The sequence below is a fragment of the Tamandua tetradactyla genome, chromosome 21, assembly GCF_023851605.1.
Source record: "Tamandua tetradactyla isolate mTamTet1 chromosome 21, mTamTet1.pri, whole genome shotgun sequence".
Classification (NCBI taxonomy): Eukaryota; Metazoa; Chordata; class Mammalia; order Pilosa; family Myrmecophagidae; genus Tamandua; species Tamandua tetradactyla.
The window spans coordinates 13,393,854-13,411,960 of record NC_135347.1 but is presented as its reverse complement, the minus strand read 5'-3'; the positions used below and the strand labels follow the sequence as shown (position 1 = coordinate 13,411,960).

General features: G+C 37.5%; 1 protein-coding gene across 3 annotated transcripts in view; it reads left to right on the top strand.

Moving 5' to 3' along the window:
- The first annotated feature begins 24 nt into the window (after nucleotides 1-24).
- AP3S1 (adaptor related protein complex 3 subunit sigma 1) overlaps nucleotides 25-18,107 on the top strand; it is a 185,983-nt gene continuing 167,900 nt past the window's right edge. For all 3 annotated transcript variants that reach the window (XM_077138902.1, XM_077138904.1, XM_077138905.1), the window contains exon 1: nucleotides 25-206. In XM_077138902.1, the coding sequence (XP_076995017.1) occupies nucleotides 138-206 (69 nt within the window). In that variant the 5' untranslated portion in view covers nucleotides 25-137. The remainder of the gene's footprint in view (nucleotides 207-18,107) is intronic.

Genomic DNA, 18,107 nt, shown 5'->3' with positions numbered 1-18,107 from the left:
TCGGGAGCGCGCGCGCGCTAGCGGGAGAGGGAGGGTGGGGAAGGATCGCCGGCGAGATCCCGAGACTAGGCTCGCGCGCCCGCCCGCCCGCGCCCTGGCCCCCAGCGCCCACCCAGTCGGCCCGGCCCGGCCCAGCCATGATCAAGGCCATCCTTATCTTCAACAACCACGGGAAGCCGCGGCTCTCCAAGTTCTACCAGCCGTACGTGAGTATCCTGCCGTCGCCGACCCGGGCGAGGGGGCGTCGTTGGCGGTGGGCAGCGCCCAGCTTCGCTTCTTCAGGGCACCCCGCTCGGGCGTTGTTGGGCTTTCTCGCACCTCGGCGGCATTGGGCTCCCGCTCTGTCAACCTCCAGCTGGTGTGGGCAGGGTACTCCCTCCCCGCCCCATTCCCGTTCTCCGACGTGGCTGTGTGGGCTCCGCCTGTCGGTGGGCTGGGTGCTTCCCGCTACCCTGGCGAGGCCGTTGGAGACTTCCCGGTGCCGGGCCCACGCCCTTCGGGCAGCCGCAGCCCACCTGCGCCCCTCCCTTCTCTGCGGGACCCCCGGGTGCCGTTGCCTTTCTGCTGCGAGCAGCTTCTCTGAGCCGCCGACAGTCCCGCGGAGCTCCACCTCGCAGCTCCCTGGTTCTGAAACAGCCTTGGGGACTTCTCTCTGTTCTCCTGAGCACAGACGGGCTGCTGTTTTTCACTTCATCCTCGCATAGCGCAGGAACTTGGGCTTCCTACGTTTCGATAGCTGCATACTCTGCACAGCCTGTCCTGTATGTTTCGATACATGAGCGATTGCCCGGTGTGTCTTTCAGGTGTTTCTTGAATAAAGAAAAAGATAAATGAGAGCCTAACATTTTTATCAGACTTTCCCCCTAATGGTTATACCTTATTTATTTCCCACATACCTGGCGACGTTTGTAGTTGACCGATTAGAGCTGTGATTTTCAGCTGCTGGCTTGGCATTTTTCTGTGTAAGGAGATTTGCCCCAATTTATCCCCTTTTCTTTTGTTTTACTTCTCGTTTTTTTTCTACGTGTCTTGAATAGTAATATTCGTAATGATTTTCTTTTAGAAGTGTAAATATGCTTGATAAACCCAGGAGGGCTTAAGGTAGTAAAATTAAGGAATTTATAAATGATTGAAAGAGGACTGTCGGCTTCTATGCCTAGCTGAAGGTGAAGTTCACCAGGAGGCAAAACACAAAATTGAACTCTCAATATTAGGATTAATATGAAGATGTAACTGTTATGTTGTACTGATGCATTTGCTTAGAAGCAGAAGTAAACTTTCAATTAAATATTGAAGTTGTGCCAAGGCTAACATTTTTATGCAGATAAATCTCAGATGGAAATCATCGGTTCATTAAAAATTAAATGTCAATGTACCACTTTGCCTAAAATGATGATACAGTCTGTATAGGTGTTAGTTGAATTGAAAAATCTTGAACTTATTTCTTATTTCCTTAAGTAGTTTTGCAGAGATAAAAAGAGTATTTTCTACTACTCCTGTTTGGTTTTAGTTTAATATAATTTAAATTTTGATGCTTTATTTAAGCATTCGCTAGCGTTCTTTAATCCAGGATGAAATTTTACTTGATCCTACTGAGTTAAAAGAGTGCCATTAACTTTACATTGCTACCCATTCACCTAAAATATTGTACTATCCTTTATCGAAGGAACTTTCTCTTAACCATTTTGCCAGTGGCATCCATTCTCGGTGTAGAAAACGTGTGTTCTACTAGTTAATTTGTAAGATGGTTATGTAGAACTGAAAAAATTTATTTTTCCATATCTACATTTAATAATTTAGCAATATTCAAAATAGTAGGCTTCCTGGCTAATCTATAAAACCATGTAACCATTCATGCAGTGTAGAATTGAGCCACTCTACAGAAAAATGTATTTAACTTGAAAAATACAAGAAATTTCTTGTCCAACAATGAGCAAAGAATATCCTTGATCTCCACTCATTATGTAGCAGGGAAGAGGGAGTTACTAGAACAATGGCAGCCAAGATGATACTTTAGCCATTGCATGAGTGAAAGTGCTTGTGGAGACAGGGGACTAGGGGGTCATTGACAGTGTGGAAGGCGGACTGCAGGAGCTCTCTTTTTGTGTTATTCTCATACATTGATTTTTAAAAATTATTTTATTAATATATATTATATATTCACATGCCCTGTAATCATCCGAAGTGTACAATCAATGGTTCACAATATCATTACATAAATTGGGTTTTGCCTAGTGTATTTATTTTTGCCTTTCAGAAATAATTTGAGATAATTTGTTTATATATTTGCTTCTTCCACTAGACCATAAGCTGTTTGAGGGTGGAAATCTTTTTAATTCATTTATTCTGTCAGTTTGTCAACGGTTTTTTTTTTTTTTTTTTTTGCATGGGCAGCCAGCGGGAATTGGACCTGGGTCTGCGGCATGGCAGGTGAGAACTCTGCCTGCTGAGCCACCGTGGCCCACCCAGTCAATAGATATCTATTACATGCCTGCCATGTGCAAGCACTGTTTTAGAATCTAGAGATGAACAGATAACTTCTGCTCTTTGGCAGAGGGACAGACAAAGCTAAGAAGTAATAGAATATTTGGCCAGTCAGATAGTAATAAAATGCTATATTTTCATATCACTTTATTTATAAAAATAAAACAAGGAAAGGTGATAGGGAGTGTGAGGATGACTGTGTAAAATAGGGTAGTCAGGTAAGTCCCCACTGAAAGTGACATTTGAGTAATGAAAGTTCTTCCCTTCCATTGACCATTTCCAAATTCAACCTCTTGTTTTCAGCACAACTCAAACATCATTTAAGCATTCTCTGATGCTTTTTTTCATGCTGAAGTTTCTCTTGGTTCTCAGGATTTAATTTTTATCTTTATTATGACATACATTCTGTTTCACAGCCTATAATTCCTTGGGGACATCCTATATATTCCTTCAGGGGAGGTGTCAGATTTCAAATATATTTCTGTCACCTCAGCAATCAACACAGAGTCTTGAAGATAGAAAACTTGGTAAATCTGTATGAAATGAGTGAATGGAGTCTACTGGCTTAGAATGGAGTTTGGATTAGAATTGACTTTCTAAGATTCCTTTTAATTCTTAAAATTTAGTCCTTTGTTTAGTAGGGGTTTTAAGAATCCATGCTATTAACATAAAAGTAACAGTGGAATATCTTTTACTTCATATGTTTCTGTTTTAAGTTGAGAATAATCGCTGAGAAGTTCAGTGGAATTGACAGTTTTGAGTTAATTAAGCAACATCTAGGGTGTTACTACACTAACAGTTCCATACCCTAATAGGATGCTGTTGTTTCAGTCCATAATAATGGTTTAACACTGCGCAGTTTGAAAAATTGTTTCACCATTTGCCAACCAGTTTCCTATACTGCACTGGATTTCTGTCCCTCAGTTATCCTTCCTCATGATACATTTATAGGTTTATCTCATCCTTTAATAGCATGAATTCCTATTTCTGGCTGTGGTACAATTTTTAGATTTAATTGTGTTTCCAGGATACTAAGTGTAAGACATATCAAGAGCCCTATTTTGCCAAACAAAGTTTTGGTTCTTGCTGCCAGAGTCAGACATTAAGAATTCAAGGGCAGACTAGAATTTGTCATCTCTGTTTTGCCTTCTTTATCCTTGAGCTATGCCAGCAGAAGTTCAAATGTTTTATTTGATTTAATTGCCTCTTTAAATTGATGTTAACTCAGTAACTTGGCAACAGTAAACTTTAATGTTTTATTATTTGTATATTGTGGTAAATGACTAATGAAACATATTTGGTAAACTAAATGTATTGTTACATAGACCTCAAATAAAACAAAAATCCCCTTGGGTTATGATTCTTGTGTTAATGAACCATGACATATCTTTTGGTGAATCATGTTAAGAAGATAAAAATGTATTTCTTTTGTATTTGCAGATTTCAAATATATCTGTACTATAATTTGTGTCTGGATATTTTGTATCAGTGGAAACAATTAAAATAGTATCTATATGTTTGCTTTATATGTTTTATCCTTATTTATTTGTTACATTTGTAACACAGTATGAGTTACCTTAAGATCTTGAGTGAGAAAGACTTCCAGCCAAGAATTCTTTATCTAGCCAAGTTCTTCTTCAAAATTGAGGGAGAGATTAAAGATCTCCTCGGACAAACAGAGGCTAAGAGAATTTGTCAACAAGATTCCTGCCCTTTAGTAGAAAAACTAAAGGGGATTCTGTTGACTGGAAAAAAAAGAGAGCAGAGAGATGTCTTGAGGAGAGCACAGAATTGAAGAGTATCAGTAAGGGTAAATGAAAGGATACAAAGAGAGAGAAGAAAAGAATATATAGATCTGACAAATAAAAACTAAAGGATAAAATGGTAGACTCAAGAACTGCTCTTACAGTAATAACTTTGAATGTTAACAGGCTAAAGTCACCAATTAAAAGATACACATTGGCAGAATGGATTTTAAAACATGATCCATCTATATGCTGCTTACAAGAGACCCAAGAATATAAATAAAGTGAAAGTGAAAAGATGGAAAAATATCTTCTATGTAAGCTGTAACCAAAGGAAAGCAGGAGTAGCTATACTAATATCAGATAAAATAAACTAATAGAACTGAAATTTTCTGTAGTGCATAATCTAATTCAACCTATCTGTATAGCTCATTTGAACAATTGAAAAACAGGGAGCACAGAATAAGAAAGAGATCCTTTAATCCTGTATAGATTATTGTAATGCTTGGATACATCCTAGAGTATATTAAGCAGGTAACCAAAAGTATTGGCAAAGTCCCTTGAGGGATGGGAGAAAGAATATGGAACTGTTAAACTTTACCATCAGGGAATCCCCTGATACTGTGTCAAACTTTAGGGACACCCAAATCAATAGACCATCCTCAAGCAGGAGGCTTACTCTTGTGAAGCTTATGTAGGTGAGAAGCTCAGACTACTATAGGCATGCCTAAGAGTTACTTCTGGAGGGCCTCTTTTGTTGCTCAGATGTGGCCTCAGTCTCTCAAGTCCAACTCTGCAAGTGGAATCATTGCCCTTCCCCCTACATGGGCCGTGTCATCAAGGGGTAAAAGTCTCCCTGGCGACATGGGAGATGACTCCTAGGGATGAATCCAGACCTGGCACTGTGGTATCAACAATTCCATCCTGACCAAATGAGGGAAAAGACGTGTAATTAATAAAGTATCAGTGGCAGAGAGAGTTCACATAGAGTCGAGATGCTACTCTGAAGGTTGCTCTTATACAAGCTTTTAGTTAGACCTTGCTACCTATCATAACCTGCCAACCCCCAACCAGGACCATTCCAACCAATCCTAAAGAACACCTAGGGTAATATATAAGATTCCACAAGGGTTCCATGCACTAGAGTAACTTTCCAGAAACCTACAATATCCAGATGGGTCCCTGGTCCAGAGAAGTCCTGAAACCAACCCAGCCTCTCCAAAACATCTGATAGTTCCATCTCCCTACCCCATATTAGTGACAGACCCTTCCAATATGAGAAATTTAGAATTGGCATAGCCCAAACACTCCTAAAGAGATGGATGGAAAGATCAAAGGTGATGGTGGAGTTATACAGAGAAGATAGGATTTAACAAATGAGTTCGAAGGCTAAATCATTAAATTGATACCTTTTTTAGTCTCCAGTATTTTAAAGCAGCTAGAAGTAGAAACTGTAACCCATGTCAAACTCTGAAATATGTTCTACTTCTAATTGTGATGCTGTGCTTTGAAATTTATAGCTTTTTGTATATATGCTTTTACAAAAAAAAAAGGAGGGAGGGAAGAAAGTTGATTGTGATGATAAAAAAATGTTTAAGCCCTCTAGCTTTCTATATTCTGGAGCAGCTAGAAGGAAAAATATGAGAAGAACGTATGGTAGCCCATGAGAAACTCTGGGATCTGTCCTTGAACTACTTGTTGAAGAGTACTTTGAAAACTATTGCTTTTTTATTTCTTTGCTTTGAATATATGTTATACTATACAATAAAAAAAGTTAAAAATAAAAAATAGATTAATATCAGACAAAATATAAAGGTGCCATAAGAGACAAGGAAGGACACTATATATTAATAAAAGGGGCAATTCACCAAGAAGAAATAACAATCATAAATGTTTATGACCCAGTCAAGAAGCTCCAAAGTACATGAGGCAAACATTGGCCAAGAGTAAGGAGCAATAGACATTTCAACAATAATAATAATAATACTCTCCCATTCAATAGTGGGAGACTTCAGTACCCCTCCTTCCTCTATAGTTGAACAACCAGACAGAGGATCAACTGGGAAATAGAGAATTTAACGTGATAAAGGAATTAGAACTAATAGACATATATATAGATCATTACACCCCCAAAACACCAGGACATATATCTAGTGCTCATGTTAAGTTCTCCAGGATAGATCATATGCAGGACACAAAACAAGTTATAAATTTCATAAGATGGAAATTATTCAGAGCACTTTCTCTGATCACAAAGGAATGAGGCTGGAAAATTAATAATCATCAAAGAAACAAAACTTTCACAAGTACATAGAAATTAAACAGGCACCCTGTTCTAGTTTGCTAGCTGCTGGAATGCAATATACCAGAAACAGAATGGCTTTAAAAAGGGGAACTTAATAAGTTGCTAGTTTACAGTTCTAAGGCAGAGAAAATGTCCCAGTTAAAACAAGTCTAAAGAAATGTCCAATCTCAGGCATCCAGGGACAGGTACCTTGGTTCAGGAAGGCAGATGAAGTTCAAGGTTTCTCTCTCAAGTGAGAAGGCACATGGTGAGCGTGGTCAGGGTTTCTCTCCTGGCTGGAAAGTCATGTGGTGAACACGGTGTGATCTGCTAGCTTTCTCTCCTGGCTTCGTTTTTCATGAAGCTCCCCAGGAGGCATTTTCCTTCTTCATCTCCATAGGTTGCTGGCTGGTGGACTCTGCTTCCCTTGGCTACATTGTTCTGCTCTCTCAGAATCTCCAAAATGTTTCCTCTTTTATAACATTCCAGTATACTAATCAAGACCCACCTGAATGGGTAGAGACACATCTCCACCTAATCCAGTTTAACAACCATTCTTGATTGAGTTGCATCTCCAGGGAGATGATCTAATTATAGTCTCAGACATACAGTACTGAATAGGGATTAGAAGAAACACTGCCTTTACAAAATGGGATTAGGAGTAAAACATGGCTTTTCTAGGTACATATATCCTTTCAAACCAGTACACACCCTTATAAATAATCAGTGTTGGTCAAAGAGGAAATTGCTAGAGAAATTGGTAAATATCTGGAGACAAATGAAAATGAGAATACAGCATATTAGGATTTATGGGATGCAGCAAAGGCAGTGCTGAGAGGGAAATTTTAATGCCCTGAATGCCTATATTAAAAACTAAGAATGGGCAAAATTGAGGACTTAAGTGCTCACCTGGAGAAATTAGAGAAAGAATAGCAAACTAACCCCAAAACAAATAAAATAAGAAAAATAGCAAAGATTAAAGCAAAAATAAATGAACTGGGTAGGCCACAGTGGCTCAACAGTCAAGAATGCTTGCCTGCCATGCCAGAGGACCTGGGTTCCTCTGGTGCCTGCCCATGTAAAAAAAAAAAAAAATGAACTGGAGAATAATAAAACAACAGAATCAACAAAACCAAAAGTTGGTTCTTTGAGAAAATCAACAAAATCAGAAATGAGAGGGGGTCGTTACTATGGATCCTAAAGAATTTTAAAAAATCGTAAGAGAATATTGTGAACAGCTATATGCCATGAAACTAGACAACTTAGATCAAATGGATAAATTCCTAGAAAACACGAACTACCTATACTTACTCGAGAAGAAATAGAAGATCTCAGCAAAACAATTACAAGTAAAGAGATTCAATCAGTCACCAAAAGTCTTCCCACAAAGAAAAACCCAGGACCAGAAAGCTTCACAGGAAAATTTTATCAAACATCCCGAAAAGAACTAACACCAATCCTGCTCAAACTCTTTAAAAACAATTGAGGAAAGAGGAACGCTACCTCTCATTTTATGAGGATAACATCAGTCTAAAACCAAAACCAAAACCGGATAAACATGCTACAAGAAAGGAAAACCACAGACTAGTTTCTCTCTAAGGAACATAGATGTAAAAATTCTCAACAAAATATTTGCAAATTGAATCCAATGGCACATTAAAAGAATTATGCATCACGACCAAGTGGGATTTAAACCAGGAATGCAAGGGTGGTTCAACACAAGAAAATCAGTCAGCGTAATGTAGCACATTCACAGATCAAAAGGGAAAAATCACATCATACTGATTGATGCTGAATAAGTATTTGACAAAATTCATCATTTTTTTCCTCATAAAAACACTTCAAAAGGTAGGAATCGAATGAAACTTCCTCAATATAATAAAGGGCATATATGAGAAACCCATGGCCAGCATCATACTGAACAGTGAGAGATTGAAATCATTCCCCCTATGATTGGGAATGAGACAAGGTTACCTATTGACACCACTATTAGTCAACATTTTGCAACAAAAGAAAAAAAATAGATAAATGGGAACTCCTCAAAATCAAATGCTTCTGCACCTCAAAAGACTTTGTCAGAAAGGTGAAGAGGCAGCCAACTCAATGGAAGAAAATATTTGAAAATCACATATTGGAGAAAGGTTTGATTTCCTGTATATACAAAGAATATAGAGGATTTTACAGCTCAACAACAAAAGAACAAACACCCAATTCTAAAATGGAATAAAGATATGAATAGGTGTTTTTCTGAAGAGTAAATACAGATGACTCAAAAGCACATGAAGAGATGTTCCTTTTCAATGGCTATAAGGGAAGTGCAGATCAAGACTACAATGGATAGCACCTCACACCTATAAGAATGGCTGCTATTAAACAAACAGGAAGCTACAAATGTTGGAGAGGATATGGAAAAACTGGGACACTTATTCATTACTGGCGGAATGTATAATGACACAGCCACCGTGAAAGACAGTTTTGCAGTTCCTCAGAAAACTAACAACAAGTTGTTCTATGACTTGGCAATTCCAATACTTGATATATACCCAGAAGAGCTGAAAGCAGTGACATGAGCAGACATTTGTATACCGAAGTTTACAGTGGCAATATTTACAATTGCAAAAAGATGAAAACAATCCAAGTGCCCATCAACAGGCGAATGGATAAACAAAATGTGATATATACGTATGATGGAACATTATGCAACAGTAAGACAAAATGAGGTCTTGAAGCATATGATAAATGGATGAACTTTGAGGAAATAATGCTGAGTTAAATAAGCCAAACACAAAAGGTTTGTTACTGTATGATTTCGCTGTTATGACTCTGGTAAAGTTAAACTCAGAGGCTTACAATGTTGAATATGGGGGATCTAGAGGTACACAGAAGCTAAAGATGGGTGAACGGTTACCCAGTGAGGTTGAACTTAAAAGTAATTGAATGAATAGAAGTAAAGATAGTTCATTAGTGGGGTTATAAGTAATATTACCATATTGAAGGTGATAGGATTGAATGGGGTTGTACAGTCATACAACTGATTAACTCTACAGTTATTTATTTTTGCATGAACTACTTCAAAAATTTGTTCTTGTACAGAGAGTCAACAATAGAAGAGTATAGGGGGAAAACTGATATTGCAAGCAGTTGCCTATAGTTAACAGGAAGACATCAATGGTATCACAGTAATAACCAGGGGTAAATAATTGAGGGGGAGGGACAAATGATCAGGAGAAGTTCAGATTTGATATTTGGTGAGGCTGTACTTATTGGTACTTTATCTCTTTGGATCAGTGAAAATGGTCTAAAATTGAGAGTGCTGATGATTGTATAATCAAGTGGGGACACATCAGGCATGGATTCTGTATTTTGGACGTTATCCACAATGCCCAGTAGATGAAGGGGGCTGAAGGGTACAATGACTGAGATGCAGAATTGGAAACTGTGATGTATATACATGATAGAATATTGCGTGGCTACAAAATGTGATGAAGTCATGAGGCATACGATGAAGCAAATGAACCTTGGGGACATTGTGTTGTGCAAAGTAAGCTAGAAACAAGAGAACAGATATGCCAAGATCTCTTTGAAAAAATACTTCTAAGAAAATTGGAGCCTAGATTTTAAGCTCTTATAGCAGTCACACTTAGTCCGGAGTTGTAAGTGTATTTCTAGATTATAAGATGTGTATAGGTTGATATTTCCCTGCAACTTTGGGGACCTGTGACACCTGAAATTCAGAGCAGGAGTTCAGCAGCTCTGAAAGTCAGCATTACTACATACAACAATTGTTAAAGTAATGGAAAAAAGAGGTCAGGCTTCAGTGAGAGAGAAACAAAGCTGAATTGATTGGGACTAAGGTAAATGAAAATACAGGGCAAAGGACTTTAGTGTATGTATTCTTGAGCTTCACCTACTGTATGAGACCAGAGGCAGAGAGGTTTATTGTTTATTCTGAAACACAATCTAATTGACTTGCTTGATTAGTTCATTTAGACAACCCAAACAAATGGAGAGCAGTACGAGAATGATGCCTTGTCATTCTTGGTTTTAGTTTGTTAATGCTGTTGGAAATACAGTATACCAGAAATGGGTTGGCTTTTATAAAGGAAATTTATTAAGTTACAGGTTTATAGTTCTAAGACATTCAGAGAAAGATACCTTGACTCAGGAAAGGACTGATTACGTTCGGGGTTTCTCTGTCAGCTGGGAAGGCACATGGCAGCATCTGCTAGCTTCCTCTCCTAGCTTCTCCTTTCAAACAGCTTTTCTGGGTTACAACAGTTTCACACTGGCACTTTTTTTTATAACTTAATGTAAGGCCCAAATACATCCCAGACTCTGGTGGGCTGATAATTAAAAAGTATTGGTAGAGTCCCTTGAGGAACTGGAGAAAAAATATGGGACTACTAAATTTTTCCACTTGGGAAACCCCTGTACTCACAAACATTAGAGAATCCCAAGAAAATAAATGAAGCCCTTGATTTTGAAACTTGGCACTTATGAAACTTATTTTTGTAGCCGAGAAGCTAAGACTACCTATAATTTTGCCTAAGAGTTTCTCCCTGGATGTATCTTATTGCTCAAATGCAGCTTTTCTTTTTCTAAGCCCACTTTTCAAGGAAAACCATTACCTTTCCCATTACATGGGACATGACATCCAAGAGTATTTAAGTCTCCCTGGCAACAAAAGACATGACTCCCCAGGATGAGTCTGGCCCTAGTACTTTGAAATTTACAATGCCTACCTGACCAAAAGAGGGAAAGGAAATATAACAAAATAAGGTATCAGTGGCTAAGAGATTTCAAGTAGAGTTGAGAAGCTATTCTGGAGAGTATTTTTATGCAAGCTTTAGCTAGATATTGCTAATTGCCACAGTTTGTCAAACCCCAATCAATATCATTCCTGTTAACCTAAAGAACACCCAAGTCTTTATCTTAGATCCTTCAAGAGTTTCCTGCGCTAAGTTTACCTTTCAGAAACCTAAAATCTCCAAATGGTTCCTGAAACCCAGAGGGGCCAGCCTCTCCAAGAGCATCAACCATCCTCCTATTTCATATTTTTAACACCCCTTCTATTCTTGTTTGCTAGCTGCCGGAATGCAGCACACCAGAGATGGATTCGCTTTTAATAAAAGGGAATTTATTTCATTAGTTCTTCAGAGGAAAGGCAGCTAACTTTCAACTGAGGTTCTTTTTTACAAGGGAAGGCACAGGGTGATCTCTGCTGGCCTTCTCTCCAGACCTCTGGGTTCCAACAACTTTCCCCGGGGTGAATTCCTTCTGCATCTCCAAAGGCCTGGGCTTAGTTGCGAGTGCTGAGGTGAGGTATGCTGAACTGTTTGGGCTCTGCTGCATTGAACTCTCTCTTTTAAGCACTAGCCAGTTAACTCAAGCATCATTCATTGCAGCAGGCATGCCTCTTAGCCGACTGCAGATGTAATGAGCAATAGATGAGGTTCACATACCATTGGCTCATGTCCACAGCAACAGAACAAGACATGTTCACCTGGCCAAGTTGATAACTGAATCTAACAACTACACCTTCCTAACATGAAAAAGTTAGAATGGGCATAGCCCAAATATCCCTAAAGATTTGGAGAAGGAGGAGTTATAACAGAGAAGCTAGGATTTAACAAATGAGAATGACTACTGAAAAGTTACCTTGAAATTTCTTTTTTGTTTCCAATGTTTTGGGGCAGTAGCAGGAAAAAAACTTAAATTATGGAACTGTAACCCATATAAACTTTGAAAACTGTTCTATAACTATTTCTTAAAATGCACTTTAAAATTTATTGCTTTTTTGTTTATATGTTTATTTCATAATAAAATATGTTTAAAAAAATGTAAAGGAAAAGATCACTGTGCTCATTTAAGAGGATTATGTACCCTAGAAAAGCCATGCTTTAATCCTGATCCATCCTGTGGAGGCAGCCGTTTCTTTTAATCCCTATTCAATATTGTAGGTTGGAAACTTGGTTAGATTATCTCCATGGAGATGTGGCACACCCAATTGTAGGTATTAACCTTTGATTAGAGGGAGATGTGACCCCACCCATTCCAAGTGGGTCTTAATTAGTTTACTGGAATCCTTTAATAAAGGAAACATTTTGGAAAAAGCATGAGAGCAAGAGTTAGCCACAAGAACCAAGAGAACCCATGCAGACAGAGACCTTTGGAGATGAAGAAAGAACATGCCCTTGGGGGAGCTTCATGAAACAAGAAGCTTGGAGAGAAAGCTAGCAGACATTGCCATGTTTGCCATGTACCTTTCCAGTTGAGGGAGAAATCCTGAATATCATCGACCTTCTTGAACCAAGGTATCTGTCCCTGGGTGCCTTAGATGTACATTTCTATAGCCTTGCTTTAATATTGGATGTTTCCATGGTCTTGAACTATTCTTGCAACTATTTTTAAAAGCCATTTAATTTCTGGTATATTGCATTCCAGCAGCTAGTAAACTAGAATAGTCACCTAAAGTGGTAAGATCTTCAGGCACCCAGGCTGGCCCTTTTTGCATCCCCTTTCTGACTTGGAGTGGAGCTGGTTCATACGCTCAGTGTGGAACCTTAGTTCTGGTTCTGGAGGGTGTGGAATAACCCTCATACATGTACTGGGTACATGTATGTCTGGTCCAGTCTGTCTGGTGGTGGCCTGAGTGACTTGCTGTGCCAGAACTTGCCCTTTGTGTATAGAAATCAGCTCACTGCGCTTTCTTAAAGAATGTTGTGGGAAAGTAGTCTAGTCCTGCTGCATGGGGCAAGGGATTTCTTGCCTTAGGACACACACTGCAATGCCTGGGACCATTAATATACTAGTTCCCTAGGGAAGAGGGGACATTCATATCCACAGAACCAGAGGGATTCCTGGGACTGTGCTCCCATGCCCAACTCAAGAAGTATGCACAACAAGGATCATGTAGGCCCCTATGATTTGGCCCGGAAATGTATCTGAAACTCAAATGGATAAATCTCAAAGAAGAGCACTCACAAAGGTCAATCTGCAGAAAATGGGAAAGCTGTTTCCTTACCTTTTTGTTGTTGTGAACTCCTAACATTCAAGGAAGTTCTGTCATAACACTAACTGTGTATAAGCTTAATGGATCAACACCAAAGAATCTGAATTCCAGCAATAACATAATAAAATGTCAAACTATCCAAGTTCTCACAAAAGATTATGAAATATACAAAGAAACAGGAAGTGATGACCCAGGTCATGTTGGAAGTAAAAGCATTAGAAACCATCAACGAGGAGGATCAGATCTGGGACATTCCAGACAAAGACTTAAAAAAAAAAAAAAAGGTCCTAAGTATGTTCAAAGCGCTAAAGGAAAACATGGACAATGAACCCAAGGAAATCGGGAAAATGATAGATGGACACAAAGAAAAAATATTAATAGAGGGAAACCATAGAAAGGTGCACACAGAACTGGAAACAACAGTAATGGAAATTTAAAATTCTCTACAGCGTTCAAAAGCAGATTGAAGCTGGCAGAAGAAAGAAGTTGAAATTATTCAATATGAGGAACAGAAAGAATAAAGAATAAAGAAAAGTGAACAGAGCTTGTAGAATTTGTGGGATACCACTAAACGTACAGATATGCTATTTGTAGAAGTCCCTGAAAAGAGAAGGAAAAAGGACAGAAGGAATATTCAAAGAAATAATAGCAGAAACCTTCCCAAGTTAAACAAAAGACATGAATATGGACATTCAAGTTGATATTGAACTTCAAACAGAATAAATCCAAAAGGACCTGCAATGTGTCATGTTATAATCAAACAGTCAGATGCTGAAGATAAAGAGTGAAGTCTGAGAGCTACAAGAAATAATAAATTGTGTACAAGGAAGTCTCAATAAGATTAAATGCTGATTTCTCTTTGGAAACTACGAAGGAAAGAAGGCAGTGGGAGGAAATATTTAAAGTGATAAGAGAATCACCAACCAAGAATTTTTTTTTTTTTTTTTTTTTTTTTTTTTTTTTTTTAAAGGAAAGACAGAGAGAAGGAAGGAAGGATAGAAGGAAGGAAGAGAGGAAGAAAGGGAAACATCTTTTTAAACATTTTCTTGTGTTTTTATTGTATTTTGTTTCTCCATTTTCGTTACATGGGCTGGGGCCGGGAATCGAACCGAGGTCCTCCGGCATAGCAGGCAAGCACTTTGCCCGCTGAGCCACCGCGGCCCGCCCCCAACCAAGAATTTTATATATGCCAAGACTGCCTTTCACAAATGAATGAGATATTAATTCCCAGATAAAGACAAGCTGAACTTGCCGAATAAGCAATGATAGAGAATTCTTTAGACTGAAAGGAAAAGACACTAGACAGTGGATTAGAGCAGCATAAAGAAATGAAGCCCTTCTGTAAAGGTAAACATATTGGAAATTATAAATTCCTTTACTATTCTCTTGTATTTTTGGGTACATAACTCTCCTTTTTACTTTTTAAAGGTTCTAAAAGGCAAATGCATAAAATGTAATGCTGAATCTGTGGTTTTGGTCATATATCTTTGGCTAAAGATATAATTTGTATCAAGTACACCAAAAAAGGTGGGGGAATGGAGGGGTATAGGAACTGTATTCATGTATGCTATTGAAGTTAAGTTAGCATGAAAACAAATATGATTATTAGTTATTTAGGATGTTAAATTTACACTCCATGGTAAACACAAAGGTAATATCTGGAAAGTACATATACAGAAGCAAATGAGAAGGGACTCAATATGGTTCACTGCAGAAAAACTAAATATGAAGGTAGACATTAACAGAGGAATAGAGGGCCAATGAACATATGATTTAACATGTTAATACCAAACAGCAAAATGGCATAAGGAAGTGCTGCATTATCAGTGGTTATTTTAAATGTACATGGATTAAACTCTTCAGCCAAAAAGCAGAGGTTGACAGAATGGATAAAAATAACATAACTATATTCATTTACTAGAGACTCAACCTAAATACATAGATACAAGTAGGCTTTAAGTGAAAGGCTGTAACAATGTATCATGCTATTAACTGAAAGAGAATTTGTTCTATACTGATATCATATAGAATGGAGTTTAAGTAAAAGACTGCTACAAGGAAAAAAGAAGGTCACTGTATACTGATGATGGGGTCAACTTAGTGAAAGAGTCATAACAATATAAATATATATGCACCTAACAGCAGAGACCTAAAATACATGAAGAAAATATTGACAAGTTTGAAGAAATAGACAGTTCTACAACATTAGGAGACTTCAGTATGCCACTTTCAATAACAGAACATCTAAATAGAAGATCAATAAAGAAATAGAAATCTTAAATGATACTATAACCAACTAGACATAATGGATATAAAAGACACTTAGCAGCAGAATACACTTTCTTCTCCAGTACACAAGGGTCATTTCTAGGATAGACCATATGTTAGTCACAATAAAATAAAAATAAAAGTCACAATAAAAAAACTGAAATCATAGAATGTATCTTTTCTGACCATAATGGAATGAGACTAGAAATTGATAATAGGAAGAACTAGAAAATTCACACGTATATGGCTTAAACAAAACACTCTGAAACAAAAGTGAGTCAAAGAAGAAATCACAGGGAAATTAAGATACATTTTGAGACAAATGAAAATGAAGACAAAATATTCCAGAATGTATGGTATATGGCAGAGGCAGTGGTGAGAGGTAAATTAACAATTCTGCATGATTACATTAAAATAGAAGAAAGATTTAAAATCAGAGACTCACCTTACAACTGGAGCATCTAGAAAAGAAGAGCAAAATGAAGCCAAAACTAACAGAAGGAAGGTTAAAAATGAAAATTGGAGGGGAGATGTGATGGTTTGAAAGGGTATATGTACACAAGAAAAGCCATGTTTTAATCCTTTTATTTGTATTATTTCCATGGAAATGTGGCCCCACCCATTCAAGGTGGGTCTTAATTAGTTTACTTTGTGTTAATCATGGAGCTTTTAATTTAACATCCTAAATCTCTTAACAGTCATGATTGATATGTTACCTGCTCAGCTTCTGTAGCATATGCAAACACGGTCCCTGTACTCCTCCTTTCCTCCACCTTTATGTTGTTCTTGCCAGAAATTGCATCTTTATGTATTGTATATCCAATACCTTATATTTCACATTCTTTTATGCTTTTGCATTTTAAATCCTGTAAGAAGATACATATGGAGTGTGGTTATTTGAAGCTTTATGAACCCCAGAAAAGACCATGCTCTTTATTTTTTTTATTGAGAAAAACCTTCACACACATACTTTCTATACATAGTGCACAATCAGTGGCTTACAGTATCATCACATAGTTGTGTATTCATCACCATAATCAATTTTTAGAACATTTATTGCATCACTCCAGTAAAAGAAATAAAAAGAAAAAAGAAAAAACTCATACATACAATACACATTACCCTTCCCTCTCATTGACCACTAATGTTCCCAACTACCCAATTTATTTTACCCTTCCCCCCATTATTTATTTATTTATTTATATCTTATTTTTATCTTATACCCTAGTTATAAGGAACATCAGACACAAGGTTCTCACAATCACACACATTGTAAACATTGTATCTTTTTTTTTGCATGGGCAGGTACCAGGAATCAAACCCGGGTCTCTGGCATGGCAGGCAAGAACTCTACCTGCTGAGCCACTGATCTGCCCATATTCTGTCTTTATATGTTCATCTTCAAGAATCTAGGCTACTCGCACACAGCTGTACAGTTTCAGGTACTTCCCTCTAGCCACTTCAATGCACCATAAACTAAAAAAGGGTTATCTGTATAAGCCTAAGATTAACCTCCAGGATAACCTCTCGACTCTATTTGAGATCTCTCAGCCGTTGAAACTTTATATTATCTCATTTGTCTCTTCCCCCTTTTGGTCAAGAAGGCTTTCTCAATCTCTATTTTTTTAAAATTAATTTTTAAATTTTTAAAAAGTATAACAACAAACAAGCACAAACATTCTTACCATATGATCATTCCATTCTACATATATGATCAGTAATTCACAATCTCATCACATAGTTATATATTCATCATCGTGATCATTTCTTAGAACATTTGTATCAATTGAGAAAAAGAAATAAGAAGAAAACAGAAAAAAATTCATACATACCATACCCCTTAGCCCTCCCTTTCATTGATCCCTAGCATTTCAGTCTACTAAATTTATTTTAACCTTGTTCCCCCTATTATTTATTTATTTATGATATATAACCACATACATACACAAACATTCTTACCATATGATTATATGCATTCTTATAATCAGTAACTCACAATATCATCACAGTTGTATATTCATGTCATGATCATTTCTTAGAACATTTGCATCAATTCAGAAAAAGAAATAAAATGAAAACAAAAAAAAATTTATATATACCATACCCCTTACCCCTCCCTATCATTGATCACTGGCATTTCAATCTAAATTTATTTTAGCATTTGTTCCCCCTATTATTTATTTATTTATAATCTATATGTTTTACTCATCTGTCCACAAGTTAGATAAAAGAAGCATCAAGGTTTTCACAATCATGCAGTTAACATTGCAAAAGCTATGTCGTAATACAGTCATCTTCAAGAAACATTACTACT